The 21,909-nt window shown below is 39.4% G+C and overlaps 1 protein-coding gene across 1 annotated transcript; it reads left to right on the plus strand.

Moving 5' to 3' along the window:
* The first annotated feature begins 15,058 nt into the window (after nt 1-15,058).
* On the plus strand, nt 15,059-21,367 carry prdm1b (PR domain containing 1b, with ZNF domain). The gene is made up of 5 exons (XM_053640584.1): nt 15,059-15,278; nt 15,989-16,241; nt 18,042-18,928; nt 19,021-19,149; nt 19,666-21,367. Exons 1-5 carry the CDS (start codon nt 15,252-15,254, stop codon nt 20,173-20,175), a joined length of 1,806 nt encoding a protein of 601 aa, XP_053496559.1. The 5' UTR covers nt 15,059-15,251; the 3' UTR covers nt 20,176-21,367.
* Nucleotides 21,368-21,909: the final 542 nt, after the last annotated feature.

A 21,909-nucleotide genomic window follows, 5' to 3' on the forward strand; every position in this document is an offset into this window, starting at 1 on the left:
CTCTACAGTAGATTCTTCTGATTGTTTTCACAGCTCTGCTTTAGCAGTAACACATCATCACAACCTCATGGCATTGCCCAAGATCTCAGTCTTGTGCATTTCTTCTTCCAGTTTCTGAAAGTCAGACAGTTTAAACTGCCTGAGGCTGAAAAATCACCTCTGTTACTTACGTTTACATTTACATTTTACGTTTATTCATTCAGCAGACGCTTTTATCCAAAGCGACTTACAATTGAGGTCATGTACTGCAGTCACGTACCACTTTAGAACTCTTAATGACTGGAAAAAAAAGTCATGTGTTGGAAAAAAGTGTTGGACATTTAAGTGTTCTTGGCTCTAAAGAAACACTCTGTTGGGTTTCTTTAATCCATAGATCCTGTAAGAGATTTCCCAGAGCATACTGTAAATGCAATATGCATTACATTCTTCTAAAATGATCTCATCTGCAGAAACTGTGTAACTTTGACAGATAACATTAACAAGACCGATAAAGTTTTTGAAAGTTTCCTTTTCAGAAAGGATTCTAAGTAAAACCTCTTGAGTAAGCATTTGTTACTTAACTGTCGTTAAAAGTTTATAGCTGCTATAATGGAAGTGAAAACAGAAACTAACCTGTTTGATGTTCCTAAACATTAAATGTAGCTATAAATGGATGAAAATTATGTCATTCTTCAAATAAATAAAAAAAAGTGTTAATCATTGTAATAAAAAACACAACACTGAGGAATGAAGCACTCTGGCACATGCTGTTATAGGAAAATAATCAACTTGAGAGTGGTGGCAGAAACTTGTCTTCGTAACACCACTCTGTCACTTAGATCATCGAGATCACTGAGAGATCATATTTCAGCTCAGGTGTACTTCATGCTTCGCTAGCTGTGATACTGGGACTAGTTTGAGGTGGGAGCCTTGAGAGTGGACATTTATTTTCACTTCTCTCTTTGTTTAAACTTGAATTGAAGCCAGCAGCGATCTCAGGAACTTTACAGTGTTGTTGTTGGTGCTATTTCATGCCTCTTTAAATGTCTGAAGTAGTAACAAGGCTTTATCCCAAAGCTGAGTTTCATGGGCCTTTTTGCAGAGCTTATCTGTAATAAAACCCGCAGCAAAAAACACTTTCTTTGATTTGAAACAAAGATGATTACTCTATTTTTTTTTTTTGATGCACTCAACTGCACAACTGTTGTTTATTTTCTCGGGACAGATGTCGAGTGGCAGAATTGCTTCACCGTCATCTTTAATCCACTTAATGCACAGACACGGCTGCTGATCTCCACTCCAGATGTTTCTTCCATAGCACATCTTCAGAAATTGAAGCACCCAGCAGTTTCGGCATCTGATAAAGAATGGTCGGACGGCCTGTTTGTTTGTGAAGTGGTTAGAAAGTGGGCCGAGTTCCAGACCGTGATTGTCCAGTTTTAAATTGCAGGTTGTATTTTCAATTTTGGAGAAAATGAATGTCAGTCCATAAATAGCTTCATAAGAAAAGAAGTTTCTTCAGAAGTGGGTTCAGGTTTCACCTCAAAAACAACAATGATAAGGTTCAGTTGGTGTGTTTGTGTGTTTGTAAGGTTTGAGAGGACAAGCAAAGAGCTTTCATGCTGCTTTGCTGCACTTATAAAATACTGAGTGAAAAAGGGAGCGTAATGATTTATATCAGGTGGACTGGCTATAAGAGAAGTCTAAAATAAATACCTTATATAAGATTTCCAAAGAGTTCCAAAGAAGAAATATATTGGAGTCTGGATTAGAAGCTCAGGTCAGTTAACAAAGCTGAACAATTATTTAATGTTCCAAGGGGAAATGTTTAGAGGTCTAGCATTGTGTCAAACATGGAAAAACTACATCAGAAAAAGAGGAACAGTGGTCGCAAGTCAAAGAGATGGGGGCAGATGGACATTTTATGGAATAGTTGCTAAATGCCACAAAAGTACAGCTACAGAAAAAAACACAGAAATGAGCATCTCGAATTTCTCCAGTCTCAACATGATTATTTTGCATGGTGCAGTAAGAGCTAACAAACATGAAGCCGTGTTATAGGAGCAGGACCGCCATACTGTGCAAACTGTTCCCACATTCCACGATGAAAACAACTGCATGCTTACCGCTAAAATTATTCACGAGTGGTTTGATTTCACCAGAATGAAACCATGTATCAATTTTAATCGCCAGTTAAACGTCAATGAACATATTACAAGATGTTCTGGAGTTCAAGGCTGAGGAGTAGACCTTCACCACCTTCATCCCTCAACCAATTGGAAGAGAAAAGTTCCTTGATATAAAATAATAACAGGGATTTGTTGTTGTTGTTGTTGTTTTTTTTTTTTTTTTTCAATTTTACTGTCATTCTGAAAAACTTTGTGGGAGCCAAAACTAATTATACACTCTTGGTGGGAAAACTCTAAATGGGTCTTCGGCTTGTTTGTCTGGGGGAGTCCCTTTCAGAGAGAGCTTCAGAAGGAAACAAAGAATGCTGAGTTATCTAAAGAACTCTTGAGAAACCATTTTTTCTAAGAGTACAGAGCTGGGTCTTGGGGATTTTTTTATTTTTACGATACAGGATAGAAAAGGCCAGAATTCTAAAATATCACAGAAATTGATGCTATGCTTGGTTGAGGTAGAAAAGTTTATCTATCGTTAAAGACGAACTGTGAAATGGAGTGATGGAAACTTTTTATTTTTGAATAAATGATGATGTAGGGGTGTCATGTGTTTGAGCGCTGTATATCGATACATCTAAACATAAATATGGCACAGAGGAACTCATGCGCTGTTTGTATGAAGAAATGAAAGTTTTTCTCAATTTATTTAAAGAGAAAAGCATGAACCTTCACTGTGACCCTGAGCAGAATAAAGTGCTTAGTATGAGTAGATGAGTAAATAAATTAACATCAAATGTTAAATCTTTCTGTATGCAGAAGAAAAACTGTTCTCACGGATCACGTTTGTCATGTGACCACAGTTGACTGACTAAATTTGCAATTACTTTGTCCAAATTCTTTTGGAAATTCCAATGAAAACCCAGCTAGTGGTTCCTCTGATTTGTGCCCATGTCCTTCTGGTGATCAGCACTGAACTGTAATCTTTGACCCCCAACAGATAACCAGCAACCCTCGCTCTAAAGCACTGAGTGTCAGAGATTGCAAATAGTTCCGATTTGATTGTGTATACTTACTTGTCGTGTTACCCTTTACCTTCTTCCATCTTGCATCACTGCACTTCAGGAAATGATGTTAGGTTTAAAATAGTTGAACATGAATTGGTGGCTGAACCAAAGTCACGAAGCAGAGTCATTGCAACTTGTCTCTCATTAGTGAGCTTCTCTGTCATGATAAAATTCTTTCTTAACATTTGCTATATAAACAGAAAGATGGAAGAAAAAAGAGCACCCAAGAATGAAAAGATAAAGAGGAATGCAGTGTTCAGTGTTTTGACCAAAATAGATTCAGAAGAAATGTATACACTCCATACTGCACACAGAAGTCAGTTGGTTCCTCTAAAAGAATCTTTTCACTTCATTGCAATTTTTTTTCTTTTTTCTTTTAGCAAATAGAAACTGAAAATGTCTTCAATATAGTCAAGTTTATCTACAACCCCAATTCCAAAAAAGTTGGGACGCTGTATAAAATGTAAATAAAATCAGAATGCAATGATTTACAAATCTCATAAACCCATGTTATTCACAATAGAACACAGAAAACATAACAAATGTTTAAACTGAGGAAATGTACCATTTTAAGGAAAAAATAAGTTAATTTTGAATTTCATGGCCGCAACACGTGTCAAAAAAGTTGGTAGTTGGGGAAACAAAACGCTGGTAAAGTAAGTGTTACTAAAAAGAAAAAGCTGGAGGAACATTTTGCAACTAATTAGCAACAGGTCAGTAACATGACTGGGTGTAAAAAGAGTATCTTAGAGAGGCAGAGTCTTTCAGAAGTAAAGATGGGCAGAGATTCACCAATCTGCGAAAAATTGCCTCGATAATTTGTGGAACAATTTCAGAATAATGTTCCTCAATGTAAAATTGTGAAGACTATGAATATCTCATCATCTGCATTACATAACATCATCAAAAGATTCAGAAAATCTGGAGAAGTCTCTGAGCGCAAAGGACACGGGTAAAAATCAATATTGCATGCCTGTGATCTTCGGGGCCTCAGGCGGCACTGTATTAAAAACAGGCATGATTCTGTAATGGAAATCACTGCATGGGCCCAGAGACACCTCCAGAACTCATTGTCTGTGAACACAGTTCGCAGTGCGAAAGAAATGGGGTTGTAGTATTACTTTTTATAACATTACTTATTATAAACCAAATATATGGTTATTAAACCTATTTCTAGAAATGTTTACTCGTTTCTCGTAGCTTTAAATCGTTTTGCTCTTTTGGCAGATTGTTTTTTCATCATCATAATTTGAAGCATTTGTTTTCAAAAGAAGCAAAATCATCTGCCAGTACAGGAGGAAAATTTGATGCTTGAAATGTATGGAATTGAATTTGTGCCAAAAGTATTGAATGTAACTTTTGAAGAAACGAACAAAAATATACAATGAGAAAAAAGCTGTTTTTTGTTTTTTTTTAAATTAATGATGACATCGGAGACACGTTTCTAGTGCTTTAACATAAATGTGTTCTCATAAGTAATCATTTGGCTGTTTGGACAGATGAAGAAACAAAACATTTCAGTTTGTCCATCAGGGAGATTCTTAAAAGTTTCTATGTCAAACTCTAGAGGGTTTCCCTTTCCGAAAGTAGTACCTCATTAGCAAACTGGTACCATTAATCATGGAAATAACTCATGACGAGTGTAAAATCTGAGTGTTTAGTATATGGGTCATCCTCTGACTCTTTCTGATTCCAAGGTCACATGAGCTGGAGGTCACTCATGACCGAGGCGTGTGATGAGTGTTACACAAGAGCCTGAGCTGATGGCTCACATGCTTCATACCAAATTACCACTTTTATTTGAAAATACGTAAGAATCCACTTGTATCACTCTCTTTCTCTTTCTATGTATTTGTGTGTGTGTGTGTGTGTGTGTGTGTGTGTGTGTGTGTGCGTGTTTGTGTGTGTGTGTGTGTGTGTGTGTGTGTGTGTGTGTGTTGTTCTAAAGTGTTTCCAATGAACTACCTCTGAATTACCAGGTAAGATCAATTCTTGTACCACACCCTTACAATCTTCTGCATCTCTTCTAATACATTTCTCACTTAATTCGGAATAATCAGTCCACATGACACCTTTAGAGAACCTTACACCAAAGGTAGGCATAATTTAAAAAAACAATTGTGAAAACTGGTGCAACTTTTCTGCCGTGTTCGTTCACCGTACAGTCATACAGTCAGAAGAGTTTCCAGGTGGAAATTACATATTTGACTAAACAGCTGATTAGGAAACAATGAGAATGGAGTGATTTATATAAACTGTTTAAACAGGGCTTTAAGAACATTACGTTTGCATTATGCAAATTAGTTTGCATATTAGCAGATTAGTTTGTGGTGATTTGTTTCTTATAAAGGTTTTTTTTTGTACATTTGTTCATGACTCAATTCATGTCTCTCCAGAAACTTGCTTGATCTGAAAAGGCAAAAAGTTTTAGTAGTTCTTTTTAAACTGCATTTCCATATAAATGTGTAAGCTGTGAAATGTAACGTTACTATTACAAATGTCGAAAAATACGTGATAAAACACTATCTTTACCGATAACGAAGTGTGATTATTACACGTTATCCCAGTGATCACTGACTGACTGAGACGTCCATGGGTCCACTGCTGGGCAAAATTCATAGGCTAATATATATATATATATATATATATATATATATATATATATATATATATATATATATATATATATATATATATATATATATATATATATATATATATATAGGCTATACTTGTTTAATTTATTTAAGTGGTAAATATGTCTTTTGTTTTAGCTTCTCTTGAGTTCGCAGTCTTCAAAAAAGCTTTAAAATCTTAAATTAAAGACTGTTACTCTAAAGAAATCTTGAAGTTTAATTAATGGTGACAAATGATATCTTTCTCAATCTTGTATTCCATCTCAACTGTGTTTCAGTTGGTACGGATCTCGTGGCAGATTCTGCTGCACCACCAGCTGAGACCCGTCCGGCCGTGAGGTCCTAAGCCTACTCCCAGACTGTCTGATAATTAGAGAAATTAGCGCAGCAGGACAAGCGGCACACTTCCTCCACACGAGCCATATGGCAGCCAATTTAGTGACCGTTTCACTGAACAGGCCGGATTAGAGTTGGCACACACACACACATACTCATTCAGTATCATTTTAACTGCATGACTGAATGTAAAAGGCGTGTGCTCATGTCATGGGTGATAAATCTGAAAATAAACCTGAATACACTTTGTTGTTGTTGTTGTTATTGTTTTTAAATAGCCCCCCCCCCCCCCACCACCACCACCACCATTTCATGCTGTTCATATTTACAGTATGAACAGTATTTACAGTTGTTCTGTTCCATCTCTGCTGGCTTCTCCGCTCTACATTGAACTTACACTTAACGAAACCATACCAAAAAATACTTCTGTTCATACTACTGTGACATTTCCAGTTTGTGATTGCACGTGATTAAAGTGCAAAATACAAGAGCTTAAGGCAAAAACAACAAAAAAAAAACACCACCAAGGAAACCCCATAGTTATTGACACCATGTGCTACAGCATGTGAAGAATGACACAGACATCACACCCAGAGTATTTCAGTTTAGCTCCTGTGAATTTTGCATGAAAAAAATCTATTGTATCATAAATATATTAAATATTTGATCTGACCTAATTGATGCCATGCACTGTTTGATGTGTAGGAGTGTCTTACTGTTGTTCAAGGTTGTCTTGATAAAATACAGTACAAATATGCTAAAATCAGCTGATATGCATACACATCCGATATTGTTTTCTTTAAAAACTAATAAGCGGAAGGACTTCACAGTTAAACTCTTTCACACAAAATCACTTACATTCTAAATATGATTAATAATAATAATAATGTATAAAGCATACATTTCATACAATCAAAATAAATAGAATATAATATACAAAATATATAATAAAATATCATTTAATGTCACGTCTCTATATATATAAACATTTCCACTTCCAAAAATGCATTTTCTTTCCAAATCCAAATGCAATCTTTGCCATTTGTTACAAGATCTGATATCTGATATGTTTCCTGCCATATCTGGTACTGATACTGATACTGATTGGTGCCATCTCGATTAAAATGCTTTATTTATTATATATTCCTTATATTTTCATATTTAACGTCCACCTGAAGTCAAAAGCCAGCTAGCAAAGTTATCTATCCTTAGTTATACGCTGGATAGACATGGGGGCGTGTCTATACATTTTAAAATGAGAACCGGTGTTGGGATGTTTTTATACCATATTTTTAGCATTTAAAAATATGTTTTCAATTATTTTAGTGACTTAAACAGTGGCATTATGGTTTACTTTAAAAACAGATCGTATTGAACAAAGTGGAGAAGTGATTTATCACAGTATACGTGAAGGAAGTGATTCCCGCATATGCCTGAATTCATCTCTTTCGTTTATTTTCTCTTTCTAAAGTGAAGTGTGTTAGAGAGAGCAGGACGACCTGCAGACAGATCTTCTCTTCGACCTGCTACACATTTCCAGCGTTTTCTGAATGTAGGTCAGGTGAGGAGTGTGTGGCCTGGGTGAACTGTCAGACTGTTGTGAAGGGGGGGGTGGGGGGGTGGTTATGAGGCTGAAAGCAGATCGTTCATTAACAGTATGGAGCACGGAAAAGCGTCTGAGTGTGTGATGTCACAGCCCTGATCCACCATCTGCTTTCTTTCTTTCCTCACGTTCACGGTGCAAGAAGGCAACATTACGGTTTCAGTTGGCACTGCTGTCGTCCCAATTGGACCTCTTCAGACTAATCCTGAGTCACGTGACCACAGGGATTTCCCCGATTGGATGCTCACGGATGTTCAAAAGCCTGGCACGAGTGAGATGCTGACAGTTAGGTGGCATAGAGGAAGAAAAACAAAAACAAAACAAAACAAAACAAAAACGGCTGGAACAGAACTGGATTTAGGAAGTGAAGAAAAGATTGAGGATGTGTTGGTGACTGAAGAAGAGAGAGGAATGAGGGATGACGTAACCAAAGAAATGACGATTGAGTAACTGAATGAGAGTTAAGTAAGTGGAAAAGTACCTGTGGATGAATGGATGGATGAAAAACAGCGTTGTCATGGAAGATTAACTGGTTTATTTATTTATTTGTTTTTTTTAGCATAATGTCAAGGTCATTAGATTGAAAATGGGATTCTGAACATGAATAACACTTATTCATTCCAATCATAAGACAATCACAAGTCAGAGTCATAATCTGTTATATTTAACCGGATCTTCTGGCCTGGTCAGTGTCGTCCATGTGATTATATGATGATTATTTCTCTATTTTTGTATTGCCTTTCCTTGTGATTCATCCGAGACTTTATCCACCTTTTGTTTTTTGTCGTCCTCGCCCTTTCTAATTGCCAATCTGAAAAATGTGGTGGATTGTGAATGTGCACGGCAACAGGGCATAGTGTGATTAGTAACAATAGAGCCAGATTACACAAAACCTCTAGTACTGTGACCCATGTACTTTCCCTGTATTGCATATCCAGCCAGAGCTCACTTTTCATTCTGTCAACCTTTTTTTTTTTTTTTTTTTTTTTTTTTTAATTTGGACACATAACACGTTGGACTTGGCAGTCCAACTATTCACTGTGTATGAAATTAATGAGTCACAGACCAAACCTACCAAATTCCTCCAGGTCACCTGTATTTATATTTGGTTGCTACTACCGTATAATGTTATGGACAAAGAAGAATTCTGTATTTCATGTGATCAGTACAGATGATTGGTTTTCAATCATGATATAATAAAAGCCTGTTTGGATTTCTTTCATGAAATTTAAACCTTTTATATCTTAGCATTACCACAGAAAGCTAAAAGAAGAACCTCTGCCCTGAAGAACCATAGCAAACCGAGCGAACCAAACCCAGCCCCTGAATCAGGAAACAGAAGACGAGATGAAGCAGGAGTCATGTCTCAGGAATGTGAGCAAGTGGCGTGAGGTGGATTTTGCTCTCAACTGCACTTACATTGTCCATGATCAGCCGTTTGAGCCTGATTTCAACCTTCCCAGAGCCATGACGTCCATCCCTGGCAACCTCGCCTTCTTGTATGGCTCTGACAACGAGGTGAGTACAGCAGTCCTGATGAAAAGCGTAAACTCCTCTGTCCTGAAAATGTGGCAAAACGTAACATTGCACCTTTACTTCTGGCTTTTACAAAGCACTGACACTGGAGAATAAATATCTTGTTGTTAATGAGCTGTTACTATAGAAACGATGATGTGTCAGAATGAGTGCATTCATATAAAACTGCAACTGCACTACGTCTGACCAATCAGATTTGAGATATCATTCCAGCTCTGAGAGTCAAAGAGTGGTTTGATGGCCGTGTGTGTGCGTGTGTGCGTGTGTGTGCGTGTGCGTGTGTGTGTGTGTGTGTGTGTATGTGTGTGTGTGTTTGTGTGTGTGTGTGTATGTGAGGCTTAGTTTCACTCAGTGACAGTCAGGAATCAGAGAAGCTAAATGCTGACAGGTGACATTGCCACTGATTCACCTTAATTGCATCAATTCACTCTCTCTCTCCCACATACACACACACACAGTCTTTTCTATTTTCACTCTCTCCTACTCTTTTGAGTTTCACTATTGATCCACATCACACCACCTTTTTCATTCTCTGTATCACCTACTGAGAAAGATGAGTGTGTCAACGCATGGCTTTTGGACTCTGTGTGTGTGTGTGTGTGTGTGTGTGTGGTCCAAAGAGGATCAGAAGACTCATCGTTACGTGCGTTATCTGCTCAGCGTATTGTCGTTATGATGTGAAGCAGATTAACATTACTGGATTATTTTCGCTCTATCAGCCCTCTGTGTGTTTGCTTTTTTTTTCACTCTTTGCTGCGGTTGTCTTCTCTTCCTTCCTCCTCCATGCACACTCTCTCCATCTCACACACTCTCTCTCTCTCTCTCTCACTCTCTCTCTCTCAATCTATCTATCTTTATCTCACCCGCTATCTCTCTCACACACACTCTCTCTTTCGTCATTGCTAATTTATTATTTTCTAAAATAGATGGCAGATTGTTCCTCTGTCTCATCCTCGGTTATTTTTTCGTCTTGCCATGCAAATGGTGTGAATTTGCGGTCCTCGGTTCAGTCAGGGTGTGAAGTCTGGGGAGAAAATAACACCCTCACACACACACACACACACACACACACACATACTTGTCTTACAATACTTGTGAGGTCCTTTCACTGACATAGTGGGTACCAACTAATAGGAACCAGCCACAAAGTCAAAAGCGTCAGACATTCCTATCCTTCTGGGGACGTTTGGTCCTCACCAAGATATAAAAACATGCCAAACAGACACACCTCTGCACACACAGAGCAATGCTCGTTAATATTTTGCATAGAAAGAAAAAAAAAATCACACTTTCACCAGACAGACTTCTCTCAGTTCGTGTGTGAAAGTTCCACACTCAAAATGAAAAATGCTGCATAATTAAAAATCAAGATTATTATTATTATTATTATTAATATTATTATTATTATTATTATTACTAAGTACAACACAGAACAGGCCTATACTGCCCACTCATCTCTCTCTCTTCCCTTTTTCTCTTTCTTTTTCCTTTTCCTTTCTGCCTCGCTCATGCAGACGTTCACAGGCTAGCAAACAAAACCTTTTCAAAAGGTTCTCACGTTTTAGTATTTCACAAAAACGCTTTGACGGTAATGCATAAAGCAATTGTGTCAGGTTTCACACTTCCCTGAAAGCAGACCTTTTTCCTCTAGTGGTTTCCCTCCTCATCTGTTCTGTGAAAGTGTCTCTTGGGTGCTCGTGAAGCATGCAAACTTCTTCCTGGAAATCCCACAATCCTCTGAGCGTCCCGATTCTTGGACAGCCCCTGAAGTGTCGCCGTTCAGATCTTCCTTCCTTTTTTTAAAGACATAGAGATCTGGGAAACTGTCTGGGGCTGTGTGGCTAAATTCTCATGCATGGCTTTTTTCGAAACATCAGACATTTTCCAGTTCTAGATTTGATTCCCCAAATCTGAGAACATAACATGGCTGGTGTCTTCTTCATGGTGGAAGATAAAAGGAGTTCCTGAAGGGTTCTTTATAAATTTTACCTGTATAAACAATATATTTATGAAATGGAATCTGTTTAGTTCTACCTACACTCTCAGATATAAATATACCAAACTGTATATTTCCTCATTGTACCAGTAAAGTTGGGACATTTTTGTACCTTCAGTAGTTTTTATCTGGCATGGTATGTTAAAAGGGTAAAAAGGTACATCAGTATTTTTAATGGTATAAACATACACACTATACGAAATTGTCAGTGACAAGAAAAGTACAGTTTGTAACCTTTATAAAAAGCCTAGCTGGACAAAACCGAACAATATTTTAGGGTACTAGAGGATACTGTACTCGTTAACCAGCTTGGGTTCCCACATGGCACACACACACACACACACACACACACATACACACACAAACAAACAGGAAGTAGGTTAAGCCTTAACGATTAACTTTAGTTCCTGGAAGAAGACAGTTGAGGAGTGAAGGGAGTGTGTTCAGTGAAGCTTGAAGCGGCACTTGTTCTACTCCAACCCCCAAACCCACTACCCCCTCCAACTGAACCCCCTCCACCCCACCCCGAGGTTAATCATAACAGACTGACCAATTAGTTATGCAAGATTAACAACGAACAATTCTGCTGTAACTTCTACTCTCATTTCCCATCTCCTGGCCCTGACTGTTCCTGTTTTTTTTTTTTAAACAATTTTTCTCCTTCCACCTCAACTTTCTGAGCTCTAACCTAATCATAAGCTTCTCCAGTTCTCCTTTCTCCATCTCCTCCAATGTAACATGATTTTATATGTAATATGTCTTAAATGGAGTGCTAGCTCAGATGTAAGATGGACTACACTTCAGAAGGATGTGAGCTGTCAAGCTGTCACTGCTGGGTCTTTGAGCAAGGCCCATCGCTGTCAACTGCTCAGTTGTATAAATGAGATTAATGTCTGGATAAGAGTGTCTAACAAATGTTGTAAAAGATGTTTTTAAAAAGACACATTGGGAATGTGAAGCAGGCAATTCCCACTTAAATGCTTCCCGAGTTAGCATAATGATGACGGGAGCCAAGGGAGCAAAACTGGCCACACTGTCTGGGTAAGTGGGGCATAATCTCTCTCCCCTGTCAATCAGAGCAGCATTAGCCAATCGTGGACATTGTCATGGAGGAATCACATGGAAGCTGAGAGCTGGCTGGTGGGGGTATTTGGCAGGTGACCAAATTGGGTAGAAAAATTTGGGGTAATAAATGCTGCCTATTTAGGTGTCATCTTCCTAAATGTAACACAAAGTAAGCAACAAAATTCAGAAACATCTGTGATATTGTGTGTTGAGTACCGTCTGACTGTCATGCTGTTTTTAGCCAATAAGGTGATAATGAGTTGCTGACCAAGCCCACTTGGGGTTAGTAGGTCAGTGGAGCAGAACAAGGGGAAAGTGGACATCTAGGTCTGCTCAGTCACCTCAACTCACTCGAGTTCCACCTGTCCATATTTCACACAGATAACTTCCTGTTCAGAGGTCATGAGTGAATATTGGTTCCATGAGTTCCAGTCACTGACTGCAAAGGCTATTCATCCCAGTGTTAAAAATAATCCTAATAGTTATGATTATATTCGGTTGTCCAATTACTTTTGAGCCTGTGAAAAGGAAGGGACTGTAAAAAATATCTGTAATTCGTAAACGGTTAGTTAAATATTTTTGTCAAACCCCTTGAATTAAAGCTGAAAGTCTACACTTCAATCACATCTTGATTGCTTTATTTCAAATCCATTGTGGTGGTGCACAGAGGCAAAATTATGAAAGTTGTGCCACTGTTCAAATACTTATGGACCTGACTGTATATACATAGATAACGATTCAATAAGCTTCAATTCATTACTGATCCGATATGATTCAATTCAGCACTTACAGGATTTGATTCAGCACTGATATGACTCGGTTCAGCACCAATATGATTCATTTTAGTACCAATACGATTAGGTTTAGGTCTGATCGCATATGATTCACTCACTCACTCACTCACTTTCAGTAAGCACTTTATCCTGCTCAGGGTTGAGGTTGATACGGGGCTTATTCCGGGAACACTAGGCATGGTGCAGGAATACACGCTGGATGTGACTCCAATCCATCACAGGGCATCAATATGATTCAGTTCATTTAAATTTACACTTTCCACCATGGGAAAGTCTTCAGGACAAAGATGTTTACACTTTAAAGCTGTGGGGTTTTTTTGTCTTATTAACATCAAGAGAGATAATAAAGAGAGGCTGGCATGTAAATCCTTTTCCTGGCATGTAAATCGTTGAGGTTGTAGACTGTTGGACCGATTTTCCGATCTGAATGATTTTTTCTTTACACCCCTAATAAACCAGTTATTCATTTGGAAGCACGATAACAGGGACACAAGGTCAAAGGACAACTACAGATGTTTCACACCACTGTGTATTTCTTGTAGAAGTACAAGTTCTTCTCCTCAAACAGGACTCAGGGATCTTCTGGCTCTTAGGGTTGTGATTTATCCTGGCCAGGGTCTTGGTGGATCGAGAGTCTATTTTGGGAACACTGGGTGTGAGGTGGGAATACTACACCATGAGGGGATTTAGTGTAATCCACCCATTGGTGTGTTTTTGAGAGATGCGAGGAAAACGGAAATCCTGGAGGAATCCCATGTGGATACGGGAAGAAAACTCCATAAAGACAGTAACCTGTGATGCAGCAATGCTAACCTGTGTATCAGTGTGCAGCCCAAATATGATTCAGATAAATAAAATGATATTTTATAGCAGTGTATTTCGATTCTAAAGTTGGAAAGAACTTGATGTATTGATTGACTGATTAAGTGGGGGTTTTTTTTTCCAGGTGACAGGTGTTTTCAGTAAGGAGTATCTCCCCTGGGGCACACGCTTCGGCCCCTTGCAGGGTGAGATTTACGCCAAAGACGAGGTCTCGCCTCATGCCAACAGGAAATATTTTTGGAGGGTGAGTGAGGCCATGCATTTAGACCGGAAGTATAACTCAACTTGTGGCAACCATGCTCATTGTTTATGCACACTCACACTGGGAACAATGTAGCTAGACTTGTTCAGGAAGGAATTTCTGAGGAAGCGCCCACATGCGCTCATGCGCACCGTTCAAACGTGCAGGAATACACAGTGCTCCGGGCTTAGCTGGAAAATACATAGGAACTTTGCAGAGATCTGATCTTATCTGCATCAGTGTAGGTTCCTGGTTGGCTTTCGCAGTGTCGAGAGAAAAACACATCATGCATTTAGTCCCCAGAGAACTTTTTAGTAAGTGTGGGTCCTTGAACAGGCGTGGCCGCAAAATGCTGACACATATAGCAAAACACTTAATATCACAACACACACGAGCTCATAGAAAGAAAGTGTGTGTATGTGTGTGTGAGAGAGATTTGTATTCACACCTTGTATGTACAGCACTTTCATTTTGATATAACATTACAGTATTACATTTCTTTCATCCATTCCCATGAACCATCTGTTTTGCTTTTTGCACGTGTGTGTGTGTGTGTGCACGCACAGGGGAGTATGAGCCACTCTGGGTTTTCCAGTTCTGACTTAGTCCCCTTAGGGCTCGCCAGTGCCCTTTCCGTCCCTTATTTCCTGTAAAATCCGTCCCAACTTCCTGTTCACTTACGGCTCCTGTTTCTAATATTCACTCAGGTGTGTGTGTGTGTGTGTGTGTCTGTTTGTAAGTGCGTCTGAACTGTGTGAAAATCTGTCAAGTTTCAAACACTTACACTGCGCACACGTGTTGCGCGCATGTGCGCGCGCACACACACGCACACACACAGAGAGAGAGAGAGAGAGAGAGAGAGGAGGTAGAAGCATGCAACATTGTTGTTTTCTGTTCTTGGCTCCGCCCCCTTGCCTTTTTAAAGGTAAGTGGAGATTTGATACCACTGTCAGAAAGAGAAACACACACACACGCACACTCTCACTCTGATAGACAGATACTCGCGCTCAAACACACTTGAGTGTTCAGAAAGAAAGGCTGAAAGAAGGAACGGGCATGAAGAGCAAGCCGTACATGGCAGAGGTGAATAAACTCACTTTTCCACGTCACTGATTTCTGTGATTTCTCTCTCTCTCTCTCTCTCTCTCTCTCTGGTTGATTTAATGTCTGGAGGTGGTGATATGGAGTGATTTTTGGTAATGAAGTGGAGGTCTTAATATTAATTTCATCTTAATTTAATCAAATTTCTCAAATTAGACCTGTGAGAAATGTCTAAAGGTCATTTCTGTATTAGCTATTTTGTATGACTTTTTTAAAATTGTTTTATTGTTTTTTATTGTTTTACTTTTGAAAATTGTCGTGTGTTTCCTTTTTTTAATGTATTGTGTTGGTTGTTTGGCTAAGATTTCTTTCTTCTCTCTATTATTTCTCTTACCCGTTTGATTGGCTGTTCTCCTTTTCATTCTCTTCGCTGTTATACTTAATAATAATAATAATAAAAGCATATTTATGATATATATGTTTATATTATATATAATTTCTATGTCGTATATTTTATATATTATAAATTGTTCAAGTATTTTATATAATTATAAAATATCTGTAATTATTTATAATTATATAGTTATTTTATTATCTCAAGTGCAAAGATGTTATTAAGCAAAGAGCTGTACTTTTGCTTTTTGGAGTTTTTAAAAAAATTTTTTATCAAGAGGCATTTTTATGCCACTATGTTGACCAAGTTATATTTATTCATGCTCCCAATAACCATTATCTGACTTCTTGTCTTTCAGATTTACTCCGGCGGGCAGCTTCACCACTTCATTGATGGATATGACGTGCAGCGCAGCAACTGGATGCGTTTCGTCAACCCAGCGCGTTCCCCGTCTGAACAGAACCTGGTGGCGTGTCAGAACGGGCGCGAAGTCTTCTTCTACACCATCAGGCCCGTGGATCCACAGAGAGAGCTGCTCGTGTGGTATAGCCAGGAGTTCACAAAAAGGCTGTGTGGACATGCGGAAGAGCAAACGGAGAGCATGAAACCAAGTGAGTAAATACTGTATAGTATATACAATATAATCGGGATTCCTCAGGGATCTCAGATTTCAATCAGCTGTATTCTCATCGTTTTGTAGGATTTGTCTTCCATCTTAGAGCTCAAAGGCGATCCGTAGTTCCCTCTCATTCTCTCGTAGAATTTCTAACTTTTCTTTTTATTATGTACTTTCTCTGCAATGTAATAGCATGCACTGTCATGGCACTAGTCAGTTTTTCCACTAGCCATTGTCTGGATTATCTGTGTATCTCTGATCAGCTGATGTGTGTGTTTGTGTAGGTAGGGGTTCATTAGCAGGTTGGCTTACAGGTAAATGCAGCTCTCATCGTCGTCTACTTCGAAAAACAGATTTACACAAATCACCTCACACAAAGAATAGTCACAGCTATTGTTTCTACCATGCTGTCCTGTTTTTTTGTAAATGAAAGTGTTTAAATGGGTGTTATGTTTTACCAAAGGTGAAACCTTGAAAGAATATCTTTCTCACATTGAGACATCCTGCCAGACAATGGCCTTTAGTGCGTCTGTTTCCTGCTCTATTCACTGCTCAGACAGAAAGAGAAAGAGAGTGCGTGTGTGTATTGTACACACATATTTACTGTTGTGCCTCCATGCTGGCAAACGTATGGTGTGACTTTTGAGCTGATGACTCTCTCTTTCTCGCTCGCTCTCATTACACAATCACATCTAATTGTTGGAACGTCCCTGTACAGGAAGCTTTTCCCATCAAGCTTTGTTTGACTTTCCTCAAGCTTCTTTCTCTGAAAAGTCTCACGTCACGTCGGTTGGTTTACAACTTTTACTTCCTGAATTGAGATTCAGAGAAGTCTAATGAGTAAAAAAAAGTGTTAAGTCACATCCACAGCTCGTAGTAACTGGGCAGACGAATGAAAAAAAAAAAAAAACAGCGTGTGGCAGGATTGATGGGCTGGAATTTTTTCAAGTCATCTGAGGATGGCTTGGCATCAGCATGTGAATACTTGATTGTTATGATAGAAATTTTGAGGGAATTCCTAAAGCAGGGGTCATCAATTAGATTTGAAAATATAATTTAGTCCAGAACATGCATATTATTTTGTTTTTTTTTCTTCTTCTTTGCGTTTGGTAACTCCGTCTGGTTGACCATTTTCACTTTCCTGTTTGACGGTGCAGGCTGCCCGTAAAGGATTTGTTCACATCAGGTTTGAGGAAGCAGGCCTCGACCACAGGGCAATAATCTGTTTTTGAAATCTCCTTCCCCTCTCTGTAAGAGATGATGATGATGAGGCCATACTCCATGATTTGGCAGTTTTTTGAGTCACATTTTATTTGTGGCTTAGTGGTTTTCTGTTTACCTGCTCAGTGTGGATGGGATCGTGTGGTTTCCACTGTCATCTTAGTTCCTTGTCAAATGTGTCAGTGACTGCTGAAGCTGAGGTCGTGATAAAGGATTTTTCCTGTGGTTAGAGACATCTGCTGACATGGTGAGTCAGCACAGTTTCTGAACGAGAAGTATGACTGCTACTCTTGGCTTCTGTGTTCTCATACACACACGCCCACTGAAACACACACGCAGTCAGTTGTGCACACCCGTGAACTCCCACACACTAGTAATCAAGGTGATGTGTGATAGCAGTACTGACTCTACATCAGATAGAAACTGTTGCAATATATCTCTTGTCAAACCAAAACTGAAACATCTGCCGTTTACCATAAGTGAGGCCATGATAGAGAAGGCGATGAGTAGGTGTGTGAAGGCCATGTTGTTTGTTGCTGTGCCTCTGATGTTCTTTTTGCTTTCTCCATCGTAGAGCACTTTGGTGGTGATGTGACTGAAGCTGACCTCCAGAAGCACTGCCTACCTCAGTGGACCTGCCATCCCAAACAGGCATCACAGCCTTACAGCCTCCACAGTCAAGAAGAGGTAACAAAGGAAGGAAAGGACGAGGTTGAGGAAGCTGAGGAAAAGATTGACGTGGAGGCCATTGAGCCGGACACGCCACCCAGCACTCCAGATCAGCACTTGATGGAATCCAGTAAGAAGTTTCCCCAGGAAAGAGCACAAAAATCACATCCTAAGCTTGTTTCTCAGTCGTGCCTTGACCGAGACCTTCCACTGCATCCCCAGAGCTATTACCAATCCAGGGAAGACTTGACACCATACCCTTCTCTGCCACACACCTACCATTTTTTGCCTACTTTTGACCCTCATTATCCCCAACTCATTCTAAGCCCTTACACACCTTCTGTCCCCTCTATTCCACCCCCCAGAGGACCATTCCACTACAGCAATGTCCTGGCAAGTGAAGCCTTGCCCTTTTCAGCCATGACTCAACCAGGCCCACTCCCTGTTAATCTTCCTTATCCTGTCCTACATCCTCATACCAGCTTGGAAGAGCGGCATATGAATACATCACCTCCCCACGGTGCCCCGGCCACCCCCGAACTCTACCCCCTCGTGAAGCACTCCCCAGGGTCTGAGCATCCATGCGAGGAGGCCATCAACCTCAGCTTGGCTGCTATGCCAAAGATCAGCTCTCTGACATCATCATCATCATCATCATCATCATCATCATCCGTGTCACCACAAGGTCCAGGGTACAAGTCCCTGCCGTACCCACTAAAGAAACAGAATGGAAAGATCAAGTACGAGTGTAACGTCTGCTTCAAGACCTTTGGCCAGCTGTCCAACTTGAAGGTGCGTGACGCAGATGTTCTCTGGAGTGAGTCAAAGGGGTGTAACCTTAATGAAGATCTAGTAGGTTCTAATTAATATGTCTTTTTTTTCAGGTGCACTTGCGGGTGCACAATGGAGAGAGGCCATTTCAGTGTCCGCTGTGCAAGAAGAGCTTCACCCAGCTGGCACACCTACAGAAACACCATCTTGTCCACACTGGAGAGAAACCCCATGAGTGTCAGGTGAGAGCGATTAAAATAAATAAATAAATAAAAGTTAATGGAAAGTATAATAAATGCCACAGTGAGAATGCATAACTGAGTAATGAGGGATTATTTTATAAGAATGTTTATGAATCTGTAAGAAAGTGAGAGGAGTAGAAATGTGGGTGTGTGTCATTCGCACATGATGACTTGCACCCAAGGCATTGTTTATCTGCAGGTACAGTGCTTTCACCTACTCCTTAAGCACCTTTAATTAATGCCTTGACTTTGTTGTACATTAATCCCTAAGTGCATGACAGTGGTGTCAACCTGTTCTTTTTATATCTCAGACATGACGCACCCTCTTGCCCAAGATTGAGCGCACATGATATAAACATGTCTAATTTGCCCCCTGCATTCCAAGGCGAGATAAAGAGCCCATTGTCATAAAGCTTTTGGCTTCCTCGTGTTTTGGTGCACCTTTTTCTTCATGGCCTGCTTGCACAATAGGCTTGAGTTAAATAACAAACACTGCTTCTGTTGACTATCCCACAGGTGTGCCAGAAGCGTTTTAGCAGCACCAGCAACCTGAAGACACACCTGCGCTTACACTCAGGAGAGAAGCCCTACCAGTGCAAAGTATGTGGGACCAAGTTCACGCAATACATCCACCTGAAGCTGCACCGCCGCATGCACAGCTCAAGCGAGCGACCACATTGCTGCCCATTGTGCCACCGTGGCTTCCTCCATCACTTTTCCCTCAGGCTACACCGTCGCTCGGGATGTTGCACCGCCAATTCCCGGCCTGAAAGTCCCGAGCTGAGGTACGCCGCTGAGATCCTCGAGCGATTTGATGTCAGCGCCGAGGCTGAAGCTCTCGTAGAGAATTCATCGGAGATCGAAGTCGATGCTGCTCTGGAGAGGTGGCTGGAGCTGGACGATCGACCCAAACCCAGCCACTTCAAAAAAGCCTCGGACCCTGACCTGCTGAAAACCTCCGGACTGGGGCAATGGCAAGAGAGAGCCAGCGTGGTGCGCTTTGGTGGTGAAGGAAGAGTACAATGAGGAACAAAAGGAAAGGATGTTTAGATTCCAGTCCCAGAAGTAGTCTAAAAATCGTCTGTGTTTGCATGTAGTCTATGCCATAAAAACAACATAAAAAACCTGAGAGCACGAGAGCTAAACCAAGCCAAGAAGCACCAAATACATAAACAGCATTTCCAAAGACTTAATAATTGCACTTAAGCCTTCTGTTCATTGGGCAGAGAGTGAAGGCGATCAGTTACATCATGGTACTTGTTTTATTTTGTTTTGTTTTGTGTGTTTTTGAGTTCATATTAACTTATTACTCTCAGTACTATTTGTGTCTGATTTTAGAAATATAGAAAATGTCATTTTTGTACACTGTTATTGCTGTTGTTTGAAAAATAATATCGACTTTTTTCCCTCAGGAAATGCTGTCAATCAGGGAATTGTTAACAATATATACAAAATATATCAGGGCTTTGTTGTGTGAATGTTTTCCGCGTACGCCGTTTCTGAGGCACACTCGCTGTAAATCGAGGTATAAGAAATTCTGCAAATAGTTATGCAATCTTTGGTTTGCAATCGTTTTTGATCCTACTTCTTTAAAGAGAAGTCAGACTTCCATTTTATTATTTATTATTTAGAGAAGTCCTTTTTTTTTTTTTGCTTTCAATATAATGTAGTAATTCGGTCGTACAACACTGAACTGAACTTTTGGTGTATTTTCTTGAGCACCAAATCCACAGCAGGAACTGAAGTTATTATTGATCTCAGGACACATTGGGTGTAATTTATTACTGTATTCTCTTTGTTTTAATTTATTTAACATTAGCACTGGAAAAAGCAGGATCTCGATCCATGTGCGTGGTTACTGTTACGTAACGATGACAGGAATTCGTTTATGGATTATCTTTGTTTTTCATGTAGGATTCTTTTGTACAGTTTTGTTTACTCAGTTATTTTTGATGTTGATACTTTATATGTCAGAGTTTATTTTCACTGAACTTTTTTAATGTAGCACATTAAATATATTTCATCTAAAATTTCAGTGTTTTTCTTGTTTGTATTTGCCATTAAAAGAATTACTTTACAAATTGATTTTAAATTAAATTGTGGACAAGTCTCTTGAAATGAGAGAGCTCCACAGGGAAAAAAACAAAACAAAAATGTTGGATCCAGGGCTTTTCTTTTACCTGGGGAATTTTTCCTCTCTTCCTGCTTCTTTCTTTACATAAAGAGAGTTTAAAGTTTTAACGGGAAGGACTAAAGCTCGCTAGTTCACTATATTTATGCTAACTATCAGTGTCTAATGATTTTTTGCATTGCTCATAGAGCAATGCAAAACAGGTTATAACCTGTTAGTTTGCTCTGTGGCAGTTATAAAAGTGAAGCTGTTCTTAGTTTCTTTATTAAAGAACTTGAAATATGTCCAGCGCTTCTGGACATTTTAGACATTTTACAACAAACCTTCTACTCACGTTTTTGATGTGTGTGTGTGTGTGTGTGTGTGTGTGTGTGCATGCGCATGCGTGCATGTGTGTGTGTTTAAACCTAATGATTTTTTGTCTTATTAACTGGTGAGGGAACGACTGTTTTTAGCTGCTATAACGTAAGCAAGAACAAGAACTAACCTGTTTCGAAGACTATTAACTGGAAAAAAATGTATGATATGATGTTCTTTAATAAATAAAATATTATTTACATTTACATTTATTCATTTAGCAGACACTTTTATCCAAAGCGACTTACAAGCAAAGGGATGTATCAAGTGGA

This window comes from Ictalurus furcatus, chromosome 2, assembly GCF_023375685.1.
Source record: "Ictalurus furcatus strain D&B chromosome 2, Billie_1.0, whole genome shotgun sequence".
Lineage (NCBI taxonomy): Eukaryota > Metazoa > Chordata > Actinopteri > Siluriformes > Ictaluridae > Ictalurus > Ictalurus furcatus.